The sequence below is a fragment of the Pelophylax lessonae genome (assembly GCF_965119305.1).
Source record: "Pelophylax lessonae genome assembly, chromosome: 7".
Classification (NCBI taxonomy): domain Eukaryota; kingdom Metazoa; phylum Chordata; class Amphibia; order Anura; family Ranidae; genus Pelophylax; species Pelophylax lessonae.
Window position 1 is genome coordinate 228090288 of NC_138774.1, and position 24518 is coordinate 228114805.

A 24518-nucleotide genomic window follows, 5' to 3' on the forward strand; every position below is an offset into this window, starting at 1 on the left:
TTGAAGGGGGCACAGCACAGTTGCATTGAAAGGGGCATGCACGCTGAACTCTGCATTGATGGGGGCACGGCACGGCACAATGTTCATTGCATTGAAGGGGGCACAGCACAGTTGCATTGAAGGGGGCACGCACGCTGAACTCTGCATTGATGGGGGCATGGCACGGCACAATGTTCATTGCATTGAAGGGGGCACAGCACAGTTGCATTGAAGGGGGCACGCACGCTGAACTCTGCATTGTGGAGGCACAGCACAGTGTTCATTGCATTGAAGGGGGCACAGCACAGTGTTCATTGCCTTGAAGGGGGCACAGAACAGTGTTCATTGCATTGAAGGGGGCACAGCACAGTGTTCATTGCATTGAAGGGTGCTTATTCCAGGTCTGCATCCCAATGTTAAAAACCAATGACAGTCAAGTTAGCAGAAATTATTTTTTAGAAGAAGGTCATCATTGGTCTCCCCCCTATTCAACATTCATTTGTACATGTACAGTAAATGTATAGAGGTTACCACTGAGGAAAGTGGGTTATTTTCCTTGGCAACAGTTTCTGGTGCAACAGAGGTGTCCCAAGAAACCCTTGATGGGCCAGGAGTTCCGGGGGTTTTTTTGGGTGGCGAAAATGTTCCCTGAAAAATGAAAGTGAATAAGTATGGGTTACATGAAGAGCCACAGGCTCACAATATTGAAGCTGTGTTAATAATCGTTTCTATACCCACTGTATGTGCTTGTATTTCTTTGCAGTCTAATACAAGATAAACCTGATTATGGGCAGCATTCACATCAGACATATTTTACATGGTACAATGTATCATTTGTCTCTTTGGAAACCAAAGAAGCAATATCAATTGGGATAGGTAGTCAGGAAATTTGATTCATAAATTTATGCTCCGTAAAAGCCCAAAGGTGCTCCTCGGATTTTGGGCCCCTTTATGCAACTAGGCTGTGAAAAAGTCTCACACATGTGGTATTCCCATACTCGGGAGGAATAATAGAATGTGTTTTGGGGTGTAATTCTAAGTATGCCTATACTATGTGTGAGAAATAACTTTGTAAAAAAAAAAAGAAAAACATTTTATTTAATGTTTTCATTTTCCAAAATTGTGACAGTAAATTACTAAATACCTTGGACTGTCTACTTTCCAAGAAAGGGGTCATTTTGGGAGTATTTGTACTGTCCTGGCATTGTAGGGCCTCAAGAGATTAGTCAGAATTGATCAATTTTCAAAAATATATACCATAGTTTGTAGAGTCTATAACTTTCCACACAGACTAAATCATATAAACTGATTTGGGTTATGTTTACCAAAGAAATGTATATTATGGCCTACATTTTTGAAGAAAACGTATGTATTTGTATTTGCAAAATTGTATAACAGAAACGTTTTTTTGTGGGGGTTTTTTTGGTATTTGTTAGATTTTATAGCAAAAAACAAAAAAACAAAAAAAAAAACAGTGGTGATTAAATACCACCTCTCTATCTCTCTCCAAAAATTATAAACTGTTTTTTTTTTCTTTGGTCGGGTACAGTGCTGCATGACTGAGTAATTGTCATTCAAAGTGTGACAGTGCTGAGAGCTGAAAAATGGCCAGGGCAGGAATAGGGTGGATAAACACCTCAGTCAAAAAAAATAACACATTGTGGCCACTAGATAGAGCTGACAATCCTAGGAATTTATTGTATTAAGAAAAATACAGGAGGAATTTGTCAAGAATGGGTGAATATTTGTCACATTCGTCCAACATTTTTTTTTTTTATTCATACATAGACCCCTAAGTGTCATTAGATTGGTCTAATCTTCATTTCAGATATCTTGTAAGAATATTTGTGACCTTTTCCGGTGTACCAGTTGATACCGTCAGCGGTGGACTCGTGTGGTCCTAGCAGGTAAAGCCCATTCAGGTTTGCATGGTGGCAGCTACCGTACCACCATCCTCCTTTAAACCGACTGGGACATGTGGTTGCTGTAAAATCGTTGTCCTTTGTAGAGAACGGCATGTTATTATGAACACTCATAGAGTCACCTTAAAAAAACAACAGATTAACATAAATTAAAGGTGTGGTACTGTTAAAAAAAAAAAAAAATATATGCAGACAGCTCTACTGAAAGCTGTGTACCATTTTCTTTGCAATCAGCTGTTGGTTTTTATGGGCAGTTACTGGCAAACATCTGGGTGCTGCCTAAGTTCCTTCCCCAGTAGACTGCCAGAACTTTAAACTGGCTGCATTATGCTTAATTTACTCATTTTCAAGGTTCAATGTTTACAACACTGACCTTTATTCATCAATGAGAGATGATGAAATAGTGGTTGCATATATATATATCAGTGGCGGCTGGTGCATTGTGAGTTAAAACCAGCGGCCCTTACAGGGTAGTGCTACACTGGCCTTGGCCAAAATGATGGCCAAAATGATGTCATACATTCCAGGAGTCTTTATTGTCTTTCATCTTGAGGAAGGGAGAGGGGCTGTCTCAGCTAAGCACACAATCCTGCCTGCATGTCTGGGCTATGGGCAGATGGATTCAAGGAAGTAAATGCTAGATTAATGCAAGGAGAGTGTTTGTGATATCTCAACAAAATAAAGCACGGAGACATGGGTGGACAGTTGAGTTTGCTTTGCATATCAAAAATTATTAAATAGTGTTTTTGGTTTGTGCTACTCAGATACAGTTAAGTTCTGCTTTAAGTAATGTTTTTTATTATGTATGAATGAATACAGAGCCACATTAACTTGTATGTTTTGTATCTGCTGGGAATTTGCCTAAAGTTTGCTAGGCAGCCATTGCCGGGCAAGGAATTCATTGACTGTTATGGAAATTAGGTGGAGAGTAATTATCTATCAAAGAAAAATACCAGCACAATCCCCTAAGAATAAAAGGGCAAAAGTAAACCAAGTCTTACAGGTGAATCCTGTGGACGAGGCGGATGGGGATTTGAGTATCAATTAGATAAAATACAAATTATAAAAATATGCATTTTATTAAAGGCAAGATAGTAAAAACATCATACGAGATCATCATCATACGAGAATACAGTATCTAGAGGATGTATTGCAGCACATTCTGTAATGCGATGGATTGACGTGTTTCACTCATACTTTGAACTTCCCCACGATCCAGATGTGTCGCAGGCTTTCTCAAAGTATATATGTAGCACCCTCCTAGGTAGGTGCTAGGAAAAAGTATATGTGTGGCCCTGTCTGCTTATCAAGGGGGCCTGATCTATTAGCTAGTCTGTCATGTGTTTCCAGGTGTGGTCTGTTTAGTCTGGGGAGTCTCCCCATTGTGTCCAATGAGGGACCTTGTTGGACAGTGGAGGAAACCTGGCCAATGGCACACCAGGGTTTATGACTGTCCCAGTGGGTGGGTTGCCGCAATGCACCCTGGGATTGGAAATAAATTCTGAGGGAGCATATGACAGAGTGTCTTTTGGCAGGAGCATTAGTCCCAGAAGGAGGTGACAGCTGTTCCTCTCCTGTGAAAGTGATCGGGTAGTTGGCCTAGGGACCGGAGGTTGAGCTGGGCTGCAGAAAGGATCCAGAGTGTGCTGACCGAGTGGAGCTGCTGGGCAGAGGTCTTCAGGAAAAACAGTGTCATGAGTACTCAAGATCTGCCAAGGGGTCTGCCTAGGAGAAGGGACCACTCCAGAATGGTCAAAGGGGATCCAGGAGCCAGCTAACCAGTAGTTACAGTAAAGGGGTTGCCAAGTGTTAAAGCCCTGAAGTTTGGGAAGCAAAGGGGGCGCCAGGAAGGGCCCTGAAGTGTTCAGCAGTGTTCAGCAATACAGTCAGTGCTATAAAGTCAGCTACCTCAGGAAGGAGATCCTCAGGGAGCTTTAAGGACTTTCATACAGTCAGAGGTGAAGCAATAGTAAGCGGCCTAGCTGTGACCAGCGTCAGTCAGCGTTACTCAGCGTCAGTGAAGCGTCAACCAGCGTCAAGCAGCATTTTTCAGATTCCCTGCCTAATTGTGCATAGTTAAGTAGTTGAAGTATCCCGCTTCTCCCTTCTCCCATCCAAGTTCTCCAATAAACCCTAAAAACCAAAGAAACAGGACTTGTTCTTGTCTAAAGTGCTCACACTTGAAAACATGCTTAAAGGTACTTCTCTTGCTAGCAGTAACCCAGGGGGACCCACACTCAGCAGCTCCCATGGGAGTAGTGCTACATTTATATATAGATATACAGTGCCTTGCAAAAGTATTCGGCCCCCTTGAACCTTGCGACCTTTTGCCACATTTCAGGCTTCAAACATAAAGATATAAAACTGTAATTTTTTGTGAAGAATCAACAACAAGTGGGACACAATCATGAAGTGGAACTAAATTTATTGGATATTTCAAACTTTGTTAACAAATAAAAAACTGAAAAATTGGGTGTGCAAAATTATTCAGCCTCTTTATTTTCAGTGCAGCAAACTCTCTCCAGAAGTTCAGTGAGGATCTCTGAATGATCCAATGTTGACCTAAATTATAAATGATGATAAATAGAATCCACCTGTGTGTAATCAAGTCTCTGTATAAATGCACCTTCACTGTGATAGTCTCAGAGGTCCGTTTAACCACTTGCCGACCGCCGCAAGTACATATACTTCGGCGGTCAGCCCCGGCCAGGCAAAGTGACGTATTGATACGTCACTACTTCCCGCCGCTCTGGTGCGCGCGATCCCGCGGTCCTGCCGATGGCTTGATTGGGTTCAGAACCGATCAGTCATCAGGTCCAGGCCAATGATTTTTGGCCTGGACCTGTTGATCGGTTCTGCCCAATCAGATTACATGCTGAGCCTGTGTAATGTAAACACAGGCTCAGAAAAGACGTGCTCTCCCCTCCCATGATCCTTTTTGGATTCATCTCGAGAGGAGAGCACATCTAACTGTAAGTAACTGCACCAAGCACATACATTTACACTTAGATAGGCACATTTAACCCGATCGCCCCCCCAGTTAACCCCTACACCCCCTGTCACAACACACACTGTATACAGCATATAGCATTTTCCTATATACCTGTATAAGTGTGATTTGTGACCAGGTGTAGCGCTTGCGGCCCCCCCTTTTTCACTTAAAATACCCGCCACCCCCCAATAAAGATTTAACCCCCTGATCCCCCCTGATCACCCCCAGTTAACCCCTTCCCCCCTGTCACATTGCACACTAATACAAACGTAATATACTGTTTTTCTGTATTTTGTATTAGTGCAATTGTGACTTGAGTTAGCGCTAGCGAGTTAGTTTCTGTCCCAAGTAGGTTTAGGGTCCCCGCCACCCCCCCCAAATAAAGATTTAACCCCCTGATCCCCCCTGATAACCCCTACACCCCCTGTCACAACACACACTGTATGTATATAGCATATAGCATTTTCCTATATACCCGTATAAGTGTGATTTGTGACCAGTTGTAGCGTTTGTGGCCCCCCATTTTACATTTAAAATAACCGCCACCCCCTCCCAATAAAGATTTAACCCCCTAATCCCTCCTGATCCCCCCCTGATCACCCCCAGTTAACCCCTTCCCCCTGTCACATTGAACACTAATAAACAAGTAATATAGTGTTTTAATGTATTTTCTATTAGTGTGTTTGTGACCTGAATTAGCGTTAGCGACTTAGTTTCTGTCCCAAGCAGGTTTAAGGTCCCCGCCACCCCCCCAATAAAGATTTAACCCCCTGATTCCCCCCGATCACCTCTACACCCCCTGTCACAACACACACTGTATACAGTATATAGCATTTTCTATATACCTGTATAAGTGTGACTTGTGACCAGGTTTAGCGCTTGCCGCCGTTCCTTTTATACTTAGGATACCCGTCACCCCCTCCCAATAAATACTTAATCCCCTGATCCCCCCCTGATCACATCCAGTTAACCCCTTCCCCCCTGTCACATTGCACACTAACACACTAATACACACGTAATATAGTGTTTTACTGTATTTTGTATTAGTGTGATTGTGACTTGAGTTAGCGCTAGAGAGTTAGTTTCTGTCCCAAAGGAGGGTTAGGGTCCCCGCCGCCCCCCCCCCAATAAAGATTTAACCCCCTGATCCCCCCTGAACACCCCCAGTTAACCCCTTCATTGTCCTGTCACAGTGTCACTTTTATAGTGTACAGTTTTTTTTTCTGATCACTATTATTAGTGACACAGGTGACAATAGCTAGTGTTAGTGTCAGTCTAAAATAGCGCAGATCCCCGGCGCACAGTTAGAAATAACCCCTTGATTACCACACACACATACACTTCCATTACTAGTATAGTGTTTGAACAGATCAATATCTGATCTGATCAGAACTATACTAGCGTCCCCATAGTTTAGGGTTCCCAAAACGCGGTGTTTGCACGATCAGCACTGATTCCTGCCAGCACCTGCGTTTAACCCCTCTGCTCAGCCCACTCCACCCAGGCAAGTGTAGTAATCAATAGATTACTGTCACTTACAAAAAAACACAACACACAAAACCGCTGTGTTAGCAGAGTCAGGCCTGATCCCTGCTAGCATTAGCAGTTTTTTTTTGGTAGTGCTTGAAATAGTCCTTGACAACCAGGTGCTTTTATTACCTGTGAGTCACACTACTGTACCGGTAAATTTAGTTAACTAAAATGAACAAACATTTGTACAGTAGTGCAGAGGCTTACAGTATACTGGCCATGTCAGATAAGAGCAATGGGGAAGCCTCACTGGCAGAATTAGGGTCAGTATACGAACCTGATGACAGCAGCGGCTCCCTGACAGATAGCTCCAACGACGGATGGTTCCCTGTTAGACCCAGGCGTACCCAACCCCATTCTGGAGTTGTTGAGATGCAGGAATCGCAGGGTGCTCGTATGGAGCAGAGTGTCAGTACTACAGCCACTCATCCTTCTGGTGGCCTAGTACACCCTGGACCTAGTACAACCAGCACTGCAGTATCACTTGGTGACATGGCGAGTCCCATAAGTGCAGTTGAAGCTGGTGCGGTGGCTAGCACAAATAGTGGCCCGCAGCCACCACGTATTCGAAGACAGGCCCGTAGAGCCCATAGTGCCCTCCCTGATGCGCTGGCATATCCCAATTGACAACCCACTGATTCTACAGCGCCAGTACTTCCCCCATTCACTGCCCAACCTGGAATCCACGTGAAGACAGCTGGTTTACGATACTGAACTTTTTTTGAGCTGTTCTTCACGGAAGATCTTTATGGATCTATTGTGGATCAATCAAATTTATACGCACAACAATTTATCTCCGCCAACCCAAATTCGCCCCTTGCCAGACCATTCGGCTGGAAACCTATAACGGTTCCCGATTTTAAAATCTTTCTCGGCCTTTCCCTGAACATGGGCATAACCAAACAGAGTGAATTGCGGCTATATTGGTCTACTAGCCCACTTCACCTTATGCGCATGTACTTTGCCTCCATGTCCAGGGTGAGATACGAGCAAATTCTGCGATTTTTGCATTTCAGCGACAATGAAATCTGTCGTCCTCGGGGAGACCCTGCATATGATCGGCTCCACAAAATTCGGCCCCTCATAGAACACTTCAATCAGCGGTTTGCAGCCTTGTTTACCCCCGCACAAGTTGTCTGCGTTGACGAGTCCCTGATTAAATTTACTGGCCGCCTTGCTATGAAACAGTACCTCCCCAGCAAGCGTGCCAAGTACGGGGTCAAGCTGTATAAACTGTGTGACAGGGCCACAGGCTATACAGTTAGTTTCTGGGTCTATGAGGTAAAAGATAGCACTGTGGAGCCACCCAACTGCCCAGACTACATAGGGAGCAGTGGCAAGATAGTTTGGGACTTGGTGTCACCCTTATCCGGAAAGGGGTACCATTTGTACGTGGACAACATCTACACAAGCGTGCCACTAATTAATCATCTTTCTGAATTACAAATTTGCACATGTGACACCGTGCGACCTAATCGCCGGGGCTTCCCCCAACGGCTTGTAAATTTCTGTCTTAGTCGGGGGGCGAGAGCCTGCTTGAAAACGGACAAATTGCTTGCAGTGAAGTGGAGGGATACACAGGATGTTTATGTTCTGTCCTCCCTTCACGCAGACACGACGATCCAAATTCCTGCGGCAACTGGCGTTATGGAGAAACCCCTCTGTGTCCACGAATATAACCTTAAAATGGGAGGGGTGGACCTTAGCGACCAACTTATGGCGCCATATTTAGTTGCCGTAAAGCCAGACGCTGGTACAAAAAAGTGTCTGTTTATTTATTCCAATTGGCTATGCTGAACGCCTTTGTCCTATACAGGGCGTCAGGACAAACTGGATCCTTACGGGAATTCCAGGAAGTGATCATCCTTGCCTACCTGTACCCAGGAGGCATGCCTGTACCATGACCTGTGCCATGCCTTCCCCTTCCAGATGCAGTGAGCCGGCTGCATGAGAGACATTTTCCACATGTCCTCCCGAGTACCCCTACCCAAAGACGACCCCAAAGAAGATGTCGTGTCTGTAGCAGGCGTGGATTTATGCGTGACACCCGCTATTATTGTCCCAGATGTCCTGACCAACCTGGTCTCTGCATCGGGGAATGTTTCGAGCGCTACCATACACTAGTGGAGTTTTAGTGTAGGGTACAGCATGACACAGTGTAGGGCACACAAACACAGGGTCTCGAAAGATGTTCAATGGCTATCGACATTTTGAGAGACCCAAGCTGGAAAATTGCAGTTCACAGAAAAAACAGTTCGAAAAAAAAATAAAGAAATCCAAAAACAGTTGTCGTGTCAGTCATTTTATATGTTCTTCTACTCTTCCTAATGTACTTTTACGGTACTTTGTTTGTTTTTCATTCTTTTGTTAACCTGTTTCTCTTGCAGGTACTCGTCGGCTGCCACATTGATTTTATATATTCTGACACAAACAGTGTTTGCGCATAGCATATATGGATACCTTTGCTCGCAGCAGCTGTGGTGATAAGCTGATTTTAGCACTGCAGTTAAAATACCTTTTAGGTATACGTGGAATATTGTCATGTATACCCATCATTAAATTCAGTGGGTGGTTGTTTGGGCGGTTAATAATGAGTAATACTACACAATATTCCTGTGCTGATTTCTGTTAGGTTCTCTTTTTTTTTGTCAGCCCACAGGCTGCATGAAAAAAAAAAAAAAAAAACCTACACTATATGCCAAACAAGGACCAGCAATGTACTGGTATGTTGCTGGACTTTGAGTGGTTATACCAGGATGATGCCTGCAGATTTAGGCATCATCTTGGTATCGTTTTTTGCAGCCAGCAGTTGGCTTACATGTAAAAGCAATCCTAGCGGGTAATTGGCCGCAAGACTGCTTTTACATGCAGTGCGAGGGGGCCACCCCCCACCGCCGCCTTCCACCACCTTCCACCGCCTTCCGTGGTTTTTCTCTGGCTCTCCTGTCCCACCGATTAACCCCGAGAGTGCAGCCGGTGGTTCAGTTATCTAACCATAGAGCTAATTGGAGATGAGAATGGCTCCAATCATCTCTATGGCCTAAGATACCAGAAGCTACGAACATTTCATGACTTCTGTTTCGCTAGAAATAAACAGCGCCATTGGGAAATTGGGAAAGTATTTTATCACACCAATTTTGGTGTGGTCAGATGCGTTAAGGTCAGAGGAGAGATCGAGAGTCTAAAAGACCCCAATTTTTTTTAAAAAAGAGTACCTGTCACTACAGATTGCTATCATAGGGGATATTTAAATTCACTGTGATAACAATAAAAATGATTAAAAAAAAAAAAAATGAAAGGAAAGGTGTCAAAATAACATAAAAAAGCAAAATAAAAAAAAAATAAAAATAAAAAAAATTTGCAACATCCACCATTTTGTTCTATAGGGCCTCTGCTTTAAAGAAATATATAATGTTTGGGGGTTCAAAGTAATTTTCTAGTAAAAAAAAATATTTTTTCATGTAGACAAAAAGTCACAGAAAAGGCTTGGTTTTCAAGTGGTTAGAAGAGTGGGTGATGTGTGGCTAAGATTGAGCATAAAATGCCGAGACAGTTCAAACACCCCCCAAATGACCCCTTTTTGAAAAGTAGACACCCAAAGCTATTTGCTGAGAGGCATATTGAGTCCATGGAGTATTTTATATTTTGCCCTAAGTTTCGGAAAGATGACAATTTGTTTTTTTGTTTTTTTTTTTTACAGAATGTCTTCACTAAATGATATATTGCTCACGCATGCCATGGGTATATGTGAAATGACACCCCAAAATACATTCTGTTGCTTCTCCTGAGTACAGGGATACCACATGTGTGAGACTTTTTGTGAGCCTAGCTGTGTACGGGACCCCGAAAACCAATCCCCATCTTCAAGTTTTCTAATGGCGTAAATTGCTTATTTTACCTCTGCACAACCTGTCACAGTTTCAGAGGCCCTGAAATTTCAAGATAGCACAAACCCCCCCTCCCCCCAATGACCCCATTTTGCAAAGTAGACATTCTAAGCCAGGATTTCCCAAACTGTGGGTCGCGAGCCGCATCTGAGTGGGTCGCCAACAACGTTAGAGCAGTCAGATCAGCAGTGAGAAAAAATAAATAAAAATTACCATTTAAAAGCCCACTAGGGGCGCCGGACGTATTGCTGGCTATGGGGGGGGTTCCCGGCTGATGACGTTTGGGGGCGGTGACTGACGCACGCACCGTCTGACTCAGACACCTTCCCGCCCGTTCCCGCCGCCGTCAGCGAAGAGAGGAGCAGCGCGCCATGAACGTCTGTCGGAGTGTGGAGTGACAGGAGTCGAGCCAGCGAGCCACAGGAGTCAAGCCAGCGAGCCACAGGAGTCGAGCCAGCGAGCCACAGGAGTCGAGCCAGAGAGCCAGCCCACTGCCCAGGACAGCACAGCAGGTAAGTGATTGAAGCCGCTGCAGTGGGTAACAATCAGGGCACAGTAAGTAGCAGTGCTGTGCCATGCCTGTACATACTGTGACATGCCTTTACCTACTGTGCCATGCCTGTACCTACTATGCAATGCCTGTACATACTGTGCCATGCCTGTACCTACTGTGCCATGCCTGTACCTACTATTCCATGCCTGTACATACTGTGCCATGCCTGTACCTACTGTGCCATGCCTATACCATCACCTGTGCCATGCCTATAGCATCTCCTGTACCATGACCTGTGACATGCCTGTACCATCACCTGTGCCATGGCCTGTGCAATGCCCTTACCATGACCTGTGCCATGCCTATACCATCTCCTGTACCATGACCTGTGCCATGCCTATACCATCATCTGTGCCATGCCTGTACCATCACCTGTGCCGTGCCTGTACCATCACCTGTGCCATGCTTGTACCATCACCTGTGCCATGCCCTTACCATGACCTGTGCCATGCCTATATCATCTCCTGTACCATGACCTGTGACATGCCTGTACCATGACCTGTGCCATGCCTATACCATCATCTGTGCCATGCCTGTACCATGACCTGTGCCATGCCTATACTATCTCCTGTACCATGACCTGTGACATGCCTGTACCATGACCTGTGACATGCCTGTACCATGCCTATACCATCATCTGTGCCATGCCTGTACCATGACCTGTGCCATGCCTATACTATCTCCTGTACCATGACCTGTGACATGCCTGTACCATGACCTGTGACATGCCTGTACTATCACCTGTGCCATGCCCTTACCATTACCTGTGCCATGCTTATAGGACAGGAGTCAAGCCAGTGAACCACAGGAGTCGAGCCAGCGAGCCAGCCCACTGCCCAGGACAGCAGGTAAGTGATTGAAGCTGCTGTAGTGGGTAACAATCAGGGCACAGTAAGTAGCAGTGCTGTGCCATGCCTGTACATACTGTGACATGCCTTTACCTACTGTGCCTTGCCTGTACATACTGTGCCATGCATATACCTACTGTGCCATGCCTGTACCTACTATGCCATGCCTGTACATTCTGTGCCATGCCTATATCTACTGTGCCATGCCTGTACCTACTGTGCCATGCCTATACCTACTGTGCCATGCCTGTACCTACTATGCCATGCCTGTACATACTGTGCCATGCCTGTACCTACTGTTCCATGCCTATACCATCACCTGTGCCATGCCTATACCATCTCCTGTACCATGACCTGTGACATGCCTGTACCATCACCTGTGCCATGCCCTTACCATGACCTGTGCCATGCCTATACCATCATCTGTGCCATGCCCTTACCATGACCTGTGCCATGCCTATACCATCTCCTGTACCATGACCTGTGCCATGCCTATACCATCATCTGTTCCATGCCTTTACCATCACCTGTGCCATGCCTGTACCATCACCTGTGCCATGCCCTTACCATGACCTATGCCATGCCTATACCATCTCCTGTGCCATGCCTATACCATCTCCTGTACCATGCCTATACCATCTCCTGTACCATGACCTGTGATATGCCTGTGCCATGACCTGTGCCATGCCAGTACCATCACCTGTGCCATGCCCTTACCATGACCTGTGCCATGCTTATACCATCTCCTGTACCATGACCTGTGCCGTGCCTGTACCATGACCTGTGCCGTGCCTGTACCATCACCTGTGCCGTGCCTATACCATCATCTGTGCCATGCCTGTACCATCGCCTGTGTCATGCCCTTACCATGACCTGTGCCATGCCTATACCATCTCCTGTAACATGACCTGTGCCATGACTGTACCATGACCTGTGACATGCCTGTACCATGACCTGTGACATGCCCGTACCATCATCTGTGCCATGCCTGTACCATCACCTGTGCCATGGCCTGTGCAATGCCCTTACCATGACCTGTGCCATGCCTATACCATCTCCTGCACCATGACCTGTGCCATGCCTATACCATCATCTGTGCCATGCCTGTACCATCACCTGTGCCATGCCTGTACCATCACCTGTGCCATGCCCTTACCATGATCTGTGCCATGCCTATACCATCTCCTGTGCCATGCCTATATCATCTCCTGTACCATGTCCTGTGACATGCCTGTACCATGACCTGTGCCATGCCTATACCATCATCTGTGCCATGCCTGTGCCATGCCTGTACCATGCCCTTACCATGACCTGTGCCATGCCTATACTATCTCCTGTACCATGACCTGTGACATGCCTGTACCATGACCTGTGACATGCCTGTACCATGACCTGTGCCATGCACTTACCATGACCTGTGCCATGCTTATACCATCTCCTGTACCATGACCTGTGACATGCCTGTACCAATACCTGTGACATGCCTGTACCATGACCTGTGCCATGCCTGTACCATCACCTGTGCCATGCCTATATCATCATCTGTGCCATGCCTGTACCATCACCTGTGCCATGCCTGTACCATCACCTGTGCCATGGCCTGTGCCATGCCCTTACCATGACCTGTGCCATGCTTATACTATCTCCTGTACCATGACCTGTGCCATGCCTGTACCATGACCTGTGCCATATGCCTGTACCATCACCTGTGCCATGCCTATACCATCATCTGTGCCATGCCTATACCATCACCTGTGCCATGGCCTGTACCATGCCCTTACCATGACCTGTGCCATGCCTATACTATCTCCTGTACCATGACCTGTGACATGCCTGTACCATGACCTGTGACATGCCTGTACCATGACCTGTGACATGCCTGTACCATGACCTGTGCCATGACCTGTGACATGCCTGTACCATGACCTGTGCCATGCCTGTACCATCACCTGTGCCATGCCTATATCATCATCTGTGCCATGCCTGTACCATCACCTGTGCCATGCCTGTACCATCACCTGTGCCATGGCCTGTGCCATGCCCTTACCATGACCTGTGTCATGCTTATACCATCTCCTGTACCATCACCTTTGCCATGCCTGTACCATGACCTGTGCCATATGCCTGTACCATCACCTGTGCCATGCCTGTAGTTATATATTAATTAACCGCATGCCGACCGCGGCACGACTATTTACTGCGGCGGTCAGCCCCTCACAGGCAAAGCGACGTAGGTCTACGTCGCTAGCCTGTGAGGCTCTAGGGAGCAAGCTCACCGCCGGAGGCGTGCTCCCACTCCCGCGCGGTCAGGGACCCCCCTGCGCGTGTGACCGGCAGACCCGATGTCCGCCGGCTCTTGCGATCGTCCGTTACACCGGAAGAAAGGCAGGCGGCTAATGTAAACAAAGCCGTCTGTCATTCTTCCCTGTGTAAGAATGGAGATCACACGGTTCTACTATGTAGGACCGTTGATCTCTGTTCTTACACTAGTAGCCACAGCCAATCACAGTTAGAAACACGCCCCTAGGGACACACTTAACCCCTCCCTCTCCAATAAAGTTAATTCCTTCACTGCCAGTGTCATTTTTACAGTAACAGTGCATATGTATAGCACTGATTACTGCAGTAATGTCACTGGTAACCCCAAAAGTGTCAAAAATGTCAGTCAAGGGACCGATCTGTCCTCCGCAATGTCGCAGTCCCGCAAAAAAAAAACGCAGATCGCCGCCATTACTCGTTAAAAAAAAATCAAAAATCTTTCCCTCAGTTAGTAAACGCAATAACTTTTGCGCAAACCAATCAAAATACGCTTTTTGTGATTTTTTTTACCAAACATATGTAGCATAAAACAAATTGGCCTAAAATGTTAAAAAATTTTAACTTTTAAATTTTTTTGAGGAATTTCATATAAAAAAATGTGAAAAATATTGTTATTTCTGCAAAATTTACGCTCTTTTTTTGTATATAGCGCATGATCAAAAAAACAGGTGATCAAATACCACCAAAAGAAAGCTCTGTTTGTGGGAAAAAAAGGACGTCAAATTTGTTTAGGTACAGCGTCGCACGACCGCGCAATTGTCCGTTAAAGTCACGCAGTGCCGAATCGCAAAATAGGCCCTGGTCAGGAAGGGGGTAAAACTTCCGGGGCTTAAGTGGTTAAGTGAATTCAATAATAAATTTAAAAGTAGTAAATTGATATTTTTAATTCAACTTTCCCATCCCTTTAAAATATGCAATATTATTATTATTATTTGCATTTACAGTGCCTTGCGAAAGTAAAAGGTAAATATGAGGGATGATATTAATAATGGAGCTATGGACGAGGCAGAATCCCTATGGGTAGAGCTTCAAAGGAAAGGCACGGTGGGGAAGGTAATATTGGGCGTATGCTATAGGCCCCCAAACCAGAGGGAGGAGGGTGAGGTGGACCTCATGTTACAGATAGGATTGGCAGCAAGGATGGGAAATGTCATTATAATGGAGGACTTTAATTATCCTGATATAGACTGGGCAGAAGGAACCGCGCATTCAGCCAAGGCTCGGCAGTTCCTAAATGTTTTGCAGGACAATTTCATGATGGTGAATGCACCGACAAGAAACAATGCGGTACTTGACCTACTGATTACCAACAATACAGACCTGCTCACGGATATAGAAATACGGGACAACTTAGGGAACAGTGACCATAGGTCAATTGGTTTCAGTATTAATTACAGTAATAGGAAACACAAGGGTAATATAAGGACACTGAATTTCAAAAGAGCCAATTTCCCTAAACTGCGCTCGCTGCTAGAAAATATCAAATGGGATAGAACCCTGGGAACAAAGAACACGGAGGAAAAATGGGAGTGCTTCAAGAGCATACTTAACAAGGGGGTGGGCCAGTGCATTCCACAGGGAAATAAATTTAAAAGAGCAAAACTAAACCCTGGGTGGCTAAACTCCAACATAAAAATGTATATTAGAGCTAAAGAAAAGGCCTTCAAAAAAATACAAGACTGAGGGGTCATTGGCAGCATTTAAGCACTACAAAGAGTGTAATAAGAAATGTAAAGACGAAATCAGGGCGGCTAAAATAGAACACGAGAGACATATAGCGGAGGAGAGTAAAAAGAACCCCAAGAAGTTCTTTAAGTATATAAACAGTAAGAAAGCGAGGCCAGAACACATTGGCCCCATAAAAGATGATAAAGGAAAAATGGCCACTGAGGACAGAGAAAAGGCGGAAGTGTTAAATAATTTCTTTTCTTCAGTCTTCACAAAGGAATCGGGGGGCTACACGAACCCCGCTTGTAAGGCCGAACTAAATAATACACCTCAGGAAGTGCCGCCATGGCTAACAGAGGATAGACTTAGAGCTAAACTAGAGAAACTTAACATAAATAAATCCCCGGGACCGGATGGCTTGCACCCAAGGGTTCTTAATGAGCTCAGCCAGGTGATTGCCAGACCATTATTCTTGATCTTTAAGGATAGTTTACAGACAGGTATGGTGCCAGCTGATTGGAAAAAAGCCAACGTGGTACCAATATTTAAAAAGGGGCCGAGATATATCCCGGGTAACTATAGGCCGGTCAGCCTAACATCAGTAGTCTGCAAAATTTTGGAGGGGATGATAAGGGACCACATACAAGACTTTAGTAATGAAAACGGTATTATAAGTAGTAATCAGCATGGATTCATGAAAAATCGTTCATGCCAAACCAATCTATTAACCTTCTACGATGAAGTGAGCTGCCACTTAGATAAAGGTAAGCCTGTGGATGTGGTGTATCTGGACTTTGCAAAGGCCTTTGACACCGTTCCCCACAAACGCTTACAGTACAAACTAAGGAAGATAGGTATGGACCATAAGGTGAGTACCTGGATAGAGAACTGGCTCCAGGGGAGAGTCCAGAGGGTGGTGATTAATGGGGGCACTTGGGGGCCAGAAACCAGAAAGCAAGCTACTCACTAGGGGGGGAACCTATGGGTGAGTCTAGGATGGAAAGGGACCTGGGGGTACTGGTAGACAACAGGCTTGGCAGTGGCATGCAATGCCAAGCCGCTGCAAGCAAAGCCAACAGAATACTGGGTTGTATAAAAAAGGGGATTCACTCCAGAAATAAAGAGATTATTCTTCCACTCTACAAGACTCTGGTCCGGCCACATCTGGAGTATGCTGTCCAGTTCTGGGCACCGGTCCTCAGGAAGGATGTGCTGGAACTGGAGAAAGTCCAGAGAAGGGCAACAAAAATAATTAGGGGAATGGAGGACATCAGCTATGAGGAAAGACTACAAGCACTGAACCTATTCTCTCTGGAGAAGAGACGATTGAGGGGGGATATAATATCGATGTACAAATACTGTACTGGCGACCCTAGCATAAGGAACAAACTATTCAGAGAAAGGAGATACAATAAGACACGTGGCCACTCACTAAAACTTGAGGAAAGGCGGTTTAACCTTAAAGTGCGTAAGGGGTTCTTCACTGTAAGAGCGGTAAGGATGTGGAATTCTCTTCCGCAAGCAGTCGTATCAGCGGGGAGCATTGATAGTTTCAAAAAACTATTGGATGGACACCTTAAAGACCACAATATACAGGGGTATACAATGTACGGTTAAAAGCAAACACACACACACATCATAGGTTGAACTGGATGGACTTGTGTCTTTTTTCAGCCTCACTAACTATGTAACTATGTAACTATTCGGCCCCCTTGAACTTTGCAACCTTTTGCCACATTTCAGGCTTCAAACATAAAAAAACTGTAATTTTTTGTGAAGAATCATCAACAAGTGGGACACAATCATGAAGTGGAACAAAATTTATTGGATATTTCAAACTTTGTTAACAAATCAAAACTGAAAAATTGGGCTTGCAAAATTATTCAGCCCTTTACTTTCAGTGCAGCAAACTCTCTCCAGAAGTTCAGTGAGGATCTCTGAATGATCCAATGTTGACCTAAATGATCAATGATGATAAATAAAATCCACCTGTGTGTAAACAAGTCTCTGCATAAATGCACTTGCACTGTGATAGTCTCAGAGGTCCATTTAAAGCGCAGAGAGAATCATGAAGAACAAGGAACACACCAGTCAGGTCCGAGATACTGTTGTGGAGAAGTTTAAAGCCGGATTTGGATACAAAAAGATTTCTCAAGCTTTAAACATCCCAAGGAGCACTGTGCAAGCGATAATATTGAAATGGAAGGAGTATCAACCACTGCAAATCTACGAAGACCTGGCCGTCCCTCTAAACTTTCAGCTCTTACAAGGAGAAGACTTATCAGCGATGCAGCCAAGAGGCCCATGATCACTCTGGATGAACTGAAGAGATCTACAGCTGAGGTGGGAGACTCTGTCCATAGGACAACAATCAGTCGTGTACTGCACAAATCTGGCCTTTATGGAAGAGTGGCAAGAAGAAAGCCATTTCTTAAAGATATCCATAAAAAGTGTTGTTTAAAGTTTGCCAGAGACACACCAAACATGTGGAAGAAGGTGCTCTGGTCAGAAAAAACCAAAATCGAACTTTTTGGCAACAATGCAAAACGTTATGTTTGGCGTAAAAGCAACACAGCTCATCACCTTGAACACACCATCCCCACTGTCAAACATGGTGGTGGCAGCATCATGGTTTGGGCCTGCTTTTCTTCAGCAGGAACAGGGAAGATGGTTAAAATTGATGGGAAGATGGATGGAGCCAAATACAGGACCTGTCTGGAAGAAAACCTGATGGAGTCTGCAAAAGACCTGAGACTGGGACCGAGATTTGTCTTCCAACAAGACAATGATCCAAAACATAAAGCAAAATCTACAATGGAATGGTTCACAAATAAACATATCCAGGTGTTAGAATGGCCAAGTCAAAGTCCAGACCTGAATCCAATCGAGAATCTATGGAAAGAACTGAAAACTGCTGTTCACAAACGCTCTCCACCCAACCTCACTAAGCTCGAGCTGTTTTGCAAGGAGTAATGGACACAAATTTCAGTCTCTCGATGTGCAAAACTGATAGAGACATACCCCAAGCGACTTACAGCTGTAATCGCAGCAAACGGTGGCACTACAAAATATTAACTTAAGGTGGCTGAATAATTTTGCACGCCCAAATTTTCAATTTTTTATTTGTTAAAAAAGTTTGAAATATCCAATAAATTTTGTTCCACTTCATGACTTTGTCCCACTTGTTGTTGATTCTTCAGAAAAAATTACAGTTTTATATCTATATGTTTGAAGCCTGAAATGTGGCAAAAAGTCGAAAAGTTCAAGGGGGCCGAATACTTTCGCAAGGCACTGTATATAGCACCAAGTGCTTTACAATATTCAATTACAAGCAAGTGGGTCCCGAAAAAAATCTGGATTCATAAGTGGGTTTCAGCCCAAAAACGTTTGGGAAGCCCTGCTCTAAGCTATTTGCTGAGAGGCAGGGTGAGTCCATGGAATATTTTATATTTTGCCACAAGTTTCGGGAAAATTATTATTTCTTTTTTTTGTTGTTGTTTTTTTACACAAAGTTGTCACTAAATGATATATTTCTCACACATGCCATGGGTATATGTGAAATGACACCCCAAAATACATTCTGCTGCTTCTCCTGAGTACAGGGATACCACATGTGTGAGACTTTTTGGGAGTCTAGCTGTGTACTGGCCCCCGAAAACCAATCCCCATCTTCAGGTTTTCTAATGGCGTAAATTGCTGCTTTTACCACTGCACTACCTGTCACAGTTTCAGAGGCCCTGAAATTTCAAGATAGCACAAAACCCCCCCAAATGACCCCATTTTGCAAAGTAGGCACTTCAAGCTATTAGCTGAGAGGCATGATGAGTCCATGGAATAGTTTATATTTTGCCACAAGTTTCGGGAAAATTATTATTATTTTTTTTTGTTTTTTTATACAAAGGTGTCAGTAAATGATATAATGCTCACACATGCCATGGGTATATGTGAAATGACACCCCAAAATACATTCTGCTGCTTCTCCTGAGTACAGGAATACCCCATGTGTGAGACTTTTTGGCAGTCTAGCCGCGTACAGGACCCGGAAAACCAATCCGCACCTTCTGGCTTTCTAAGGGCGTAAATTGTTGATCTCACTCCTTACTACCAATCAGACTTTTGAAGGCCATGAAATGCTAAGATGGCACAAAACCCCCCCAAATGACCCCATTTTGCAAAGTAGACACTCCAATCTATTTGCTGAGAGGCATGGTGAGTATTTTGCAGCTCTCATTTTTTTGGGAAAATGAAGAAAAAACAGGAAAATGCATTTTTTCCCTCTTTTTTCAAATTCCAAAACTTTGTGACAAAAAGTGAGATCTGCAAAACACTCAACATGCCTCTCTGCAAATAGCTTAGGGTTTCTACTTTCCGAAAAGGGGTCATTTGGGGGGGGGGGTTGTATTGTCTTGGCATTTCATGGCCTCCGAAACTGTGATAGGTAGTCAGGAGTGAAATCAACAATTTACACCCTTGGAAAGCCTGAAAGTGGGGATTGGTTTTCGGGGTCCTGTACTCAGCTAGACTGCAAAAATGTCTCACACATGGGGTATACCTGTACTCAGGAGAAGCCGCAGAATGTATTTTGGGGTGTCATTTCACATATACCCATGGCATGTGTGAGCAATATATCATTTAGTGACAACTTTGTGTAAAAAAAAAAAAAAAAAAATATATATATATATATATATATATATATATTTCCCGGAACTTGTGGCAAAATATAAAATATTCCATGGACTCACCATGACTCTCAGCAAATAGCTTGGGGTGTCTACTTTCCAAAATGGGGTCATTTGGGGGGGTTTTGTGCTATCTTGTAATTTTAGGGCCTCCGAAACTGTGACAGGTAGTGCAGAGCTGAAATGCACAATTTACACCATTAGAAAACCTGAGAGTGTTGCTTGGTTTTCGCGGTACTGTACATAGCTAGGCTCCCAAAAAGTCTCACACATGTGGTATCCCTGTACTCAGGGGAAGCAGTAGAATGTATTTTGGGGTATCATTCCACATATACCCATGGCATGTGTGAGCAATTTATCATTTAGTGACAACTTTGTGTTAAAAAAATAAAATAAAAAAAAAATGTAATTTCCCGAAACTTGTGGCAAAATATAAAATATTCCATGGACTCACCATGCCTCTCAGCAAATAGCTTGGGTGTCTACTTTCCAAAATGGGGTCATTTGGGGGGGTTTTGTGCTATCTTGAAATTTCAGGGCCTCCGAAACGGTGATGGGTAGTGAGGAGTAAAATCAAAAATTTACGCCGTTAGAAAACCTGAAGATGGTGATTGATTTTCGGGGTCCCGTACACAGCTAGGCTCCCAAAAAGTCCCACACATGGGGTATCCCCATACTCAGTAGAAGCGGCAGAATGTATTTTGGGGTGTCATTTCACATACGTATACTCATGTCATGTGTGAGAAATTTATCTTTTAGTGACAACTTTGTGTTAAAAAAAAAATAAAAATAAAAATTGAAATTTACCCAAAACTTGTGGCAAAATATAAAATATTCCATGGACTCACCATGCCTCTTAGCAAACAGCTTGGGGTGTCTACTTTCCAAAATGGGGTCATTTGGGGGGTTTTGTGGTATCTTGACATTTCAGAGCCTCCTAAACCGTTATAGGTAGTGAGAAAATGCAATGAAAAATGTACGCCCTTTGAAATTCTGATGGTGGGGATTGGTTTTCGGGCTCCCGTACACAGCTAGGCTCCCAAAAAGTCTCACATATGTGGTATCCCTGTACTCAGGAGAAGCAGCAGAATATATTGTGGGGTTTAATAGCGCATATACCCATGGCATGTGTGAGCAATATATAATTTCAATGACAACTTTGTGTAAAAAAAAAAAAAAAAAACATTTTTTTTTTTTTTTAGTCATTTTTCAAACACCTGTGACAAAAAAAATGAAATATTCAATGAGCTCAACATGCCTCTCAGGACATTCCTTAGGATGTCTACTTTCCAAAAAGTGGTAGTTTGGGGGGGTTTTGTACTGCCCTGCCAATTTAGCACTTCATGAAATGAGATAGGCAGTCAGAAATTAAAGCTGCGTAAATTTCAGTATTTACACCATAGATTGTAGACGCTATAACTTTTGCGCAAACCAATAAAAATACGCGAATTAAATTTTTTTTTGTCAAAGACATGTAGCTAAATACATTTTGGCCAAAAAATATGACATAAATTGAGTATATTGGACACTTTTTAAAAGACAAAGTTGAAAATGTCATTTTTTCTCCAAATCTTCGCTCTTTTTTTATTAATATCGCAAACAATAAAAAGCGCAGAGGTGATCAAATACCACCAAAAGAAAGCTCTGTTTGTGGGGAAAAAAAGGACGTAAATTTCGTTTGGGTACAGCATTGCATGACTGCGCAATTGTCAGTTAAATTCACTAAGTGCCAAGTTGAAAAAAGGGTCCTGGTCAGGAAGGGGGTAAAATCTTCCGGGGCTTAAGTGGTTAAAGTGCAGAGAGCATCATGAAGAACAAGGAACACACCAGGCAGGTCTGAGATACTGTTGTGGAGAAGTTTAAAGCCAGATTTGGATACAAAAAGATTTCCCAAGCTTTAAACATCCCAAGGAGCACTGTGCAAGCGATAATATTGAAATGGAAGGAGTATCAGACCACTGCAAATCTACGAAGACCTGGCTGTCCCTCTAAACTTTCAGCTCATACAAGGAGAAGACTGATCAGAGATGCAGCCAAGAGGCCCATGATCACTCTGGATGAACTGCAGAGATCTACAGCTGAGGTGGGAAACTCTGTCCATTGGACAACAATCAGTCATATACTGCACAAATCTGGCCTTTATGGAAGAGTGGCAAGAAGAAAGCCATTTCTTAAAGATATCCATAAAAAGTGTTGTTTAAAGTTTGCCACAAGCCACCTGGGAGACACACCAAACATGTGGAAGAAGGTGCTCTGGTCAGATGAAACCAAAATCAAACTTTTTTGCAACAATGCAAAACGTTATGTTTGGCGTAAAAGCAACACAGCTCATCACCCTGAACACACCATCCCCACTGTCAAACATGGTGGTGGCAGCATCATGGTTTGGGCCTGCTTTTCTTCAGCAGGGACAGGGCAGATGGTTAAAATTGATGGGAAGATGGATGGAGCCAAATACAGGACCATTCTGGAAGAAAACCTGATGGAGTCTGCAAAAGACCTGAGACTGGGACAGAGATTTGTCTTCCAACAAGACAATGATCCAAAACATAAAGCAAAATCTACAATGGAATGGTTCACAAAAAAACATATCCAGGTGTTAGAATGGCCAAGTCAAAGTCCAGACCTGAATCCAATCGAGAATCTGTGGAAAGAACTGAAAACTGCTGTTCACAAACGCTCTCCATCCAACCTCACTGAGCTCGAGCTGTTTTGCAAGGAGGAATGGGCAAAAATGTCAGTCTCTCGATGTGCAAAACTGATAGAGACATACCCCAAGCGACTTACAGCTGTAATCGCAGGAAAAGGTGGCGCTACAAAGTATTAACTTACTGCACGCCCAATTTTTCAGTTTTTTATTTGTTAAAAAAGTTTGAAATATCCAATAAATTTCGTTCCACTTCATGATTGTGTCCCACTTGTTGATTCTTCACAAAAAATTACAGTTTTATATCTTTATGTTTGAAGCCTGAAATGTGGCAAAAGGTCAAAAAGTTCAAGGGGGCCGAATACTTTTGCAAGGCACTGTGTGTGTGTGTATATATATATATATATATATATATACACACACACACACACACACTTTGAGAAAGCCTGCGACACATCTGGATCCTGAGGAAGCCCAAAGCATGGGTGAAGACCCATCGCATTACAGGATGTGCTGCAATACACCTTCTAAATACTGTATTCTCGTATGATGTTTTTACTATCTTGCCTTTACTAAAATTTATATTTTTATAACTTGTATTATTTTATTTAATTGATACTCTTGGGCAGACTAAAGTCCCCATCCGCCTCGTCCACAGGGTTCACCTGTAAGACTTGGTTTTCATTGACTGTTACTTTATTCTGTTTCTGGGCTCATGCTAACATTTTAGAGGTCGGGGACCAAAAAGATTGTATAGCCCCATGCAAAAAAATAAATAAAATAAGCATAGGGTTATCATGGCTGGGGACAGGGTAATCAGAGAATGATAGGGTAATTAGGAATTTGTTAGGCCATCTACCTAATTGGTGTTTAGAGCAGGGAGGAGGGGCTGCAAGGGGGTCTTATCAGAAGAGTGGGACAGTTCCTGGCATCCGGTGAAGGCACACGGGGAAGAACGTTCCCGCCTGCCCGCCCTGCATTGGATTAGTTCATCTTTAAGTGGTTTTTAATAACCGGGCGGTTGGGGTCTTTGGAGGTATTTTTTTCAAACCTGCAGTGCTTATCATATTAGGGACCCATCTAAGGTATAGAGTCCCTTGTGGAACGCAAGTTAATAGAAGGTTAACTGGTAAGGTAAAATTGTGAGGTATCTGCAGAATATTGAGGTCGTCCCCAAGCCAGTGTGGTGCGGCTGGGAACCGTGCAAGTGGTTACGCAGATACAAAGTGGATAATTGATACTTGGTGCCTCCAGAGATCAGCAACCTTATGTTTCTCGTTATTGTATTATTATTTTGGTTCTTGTTTTAAAGCGGAGTTCCGGCCACAAAATGGACATTGGGCCATCCGCTTGCTTATGGTCACCTGAAAAATAAATGGATATTTACGATTTCTTTTTTGTTTACTTACCTTGTTATTGAAGAAAAATATACTCACCTTTCTTCCACTTCCTAACTCTGCGGCCGCTGCCCGCGCCGTCACTTCCTCTTTGCAC

General features: G+C 43.9%; 1 protein-coding gene across 1 annotated transcript in view; it reads right to left on the reverse strand.

The window, feature by feature from the left end:
• Nucleotides 1-1769: 1769 nt before the first annotated feature.
• LOC309560124 (ficolin-1-like) overlaps nt 1770-24518 on the reverse strand; it is a 91339-nt gene continuing 68590 nt past the window's right edge. The window contains exon 9 of the mRNA XM_082263668.1: nt 1770-2023. Within this exon, the coding sequence (XP_082119794.1) occupies nt 1782-2023 (242 nt within the window). The 3' untranslated portion in view covers nt 1770-1781. The remainder of the gene's footprint in view (nt 2024-24518) is intronic.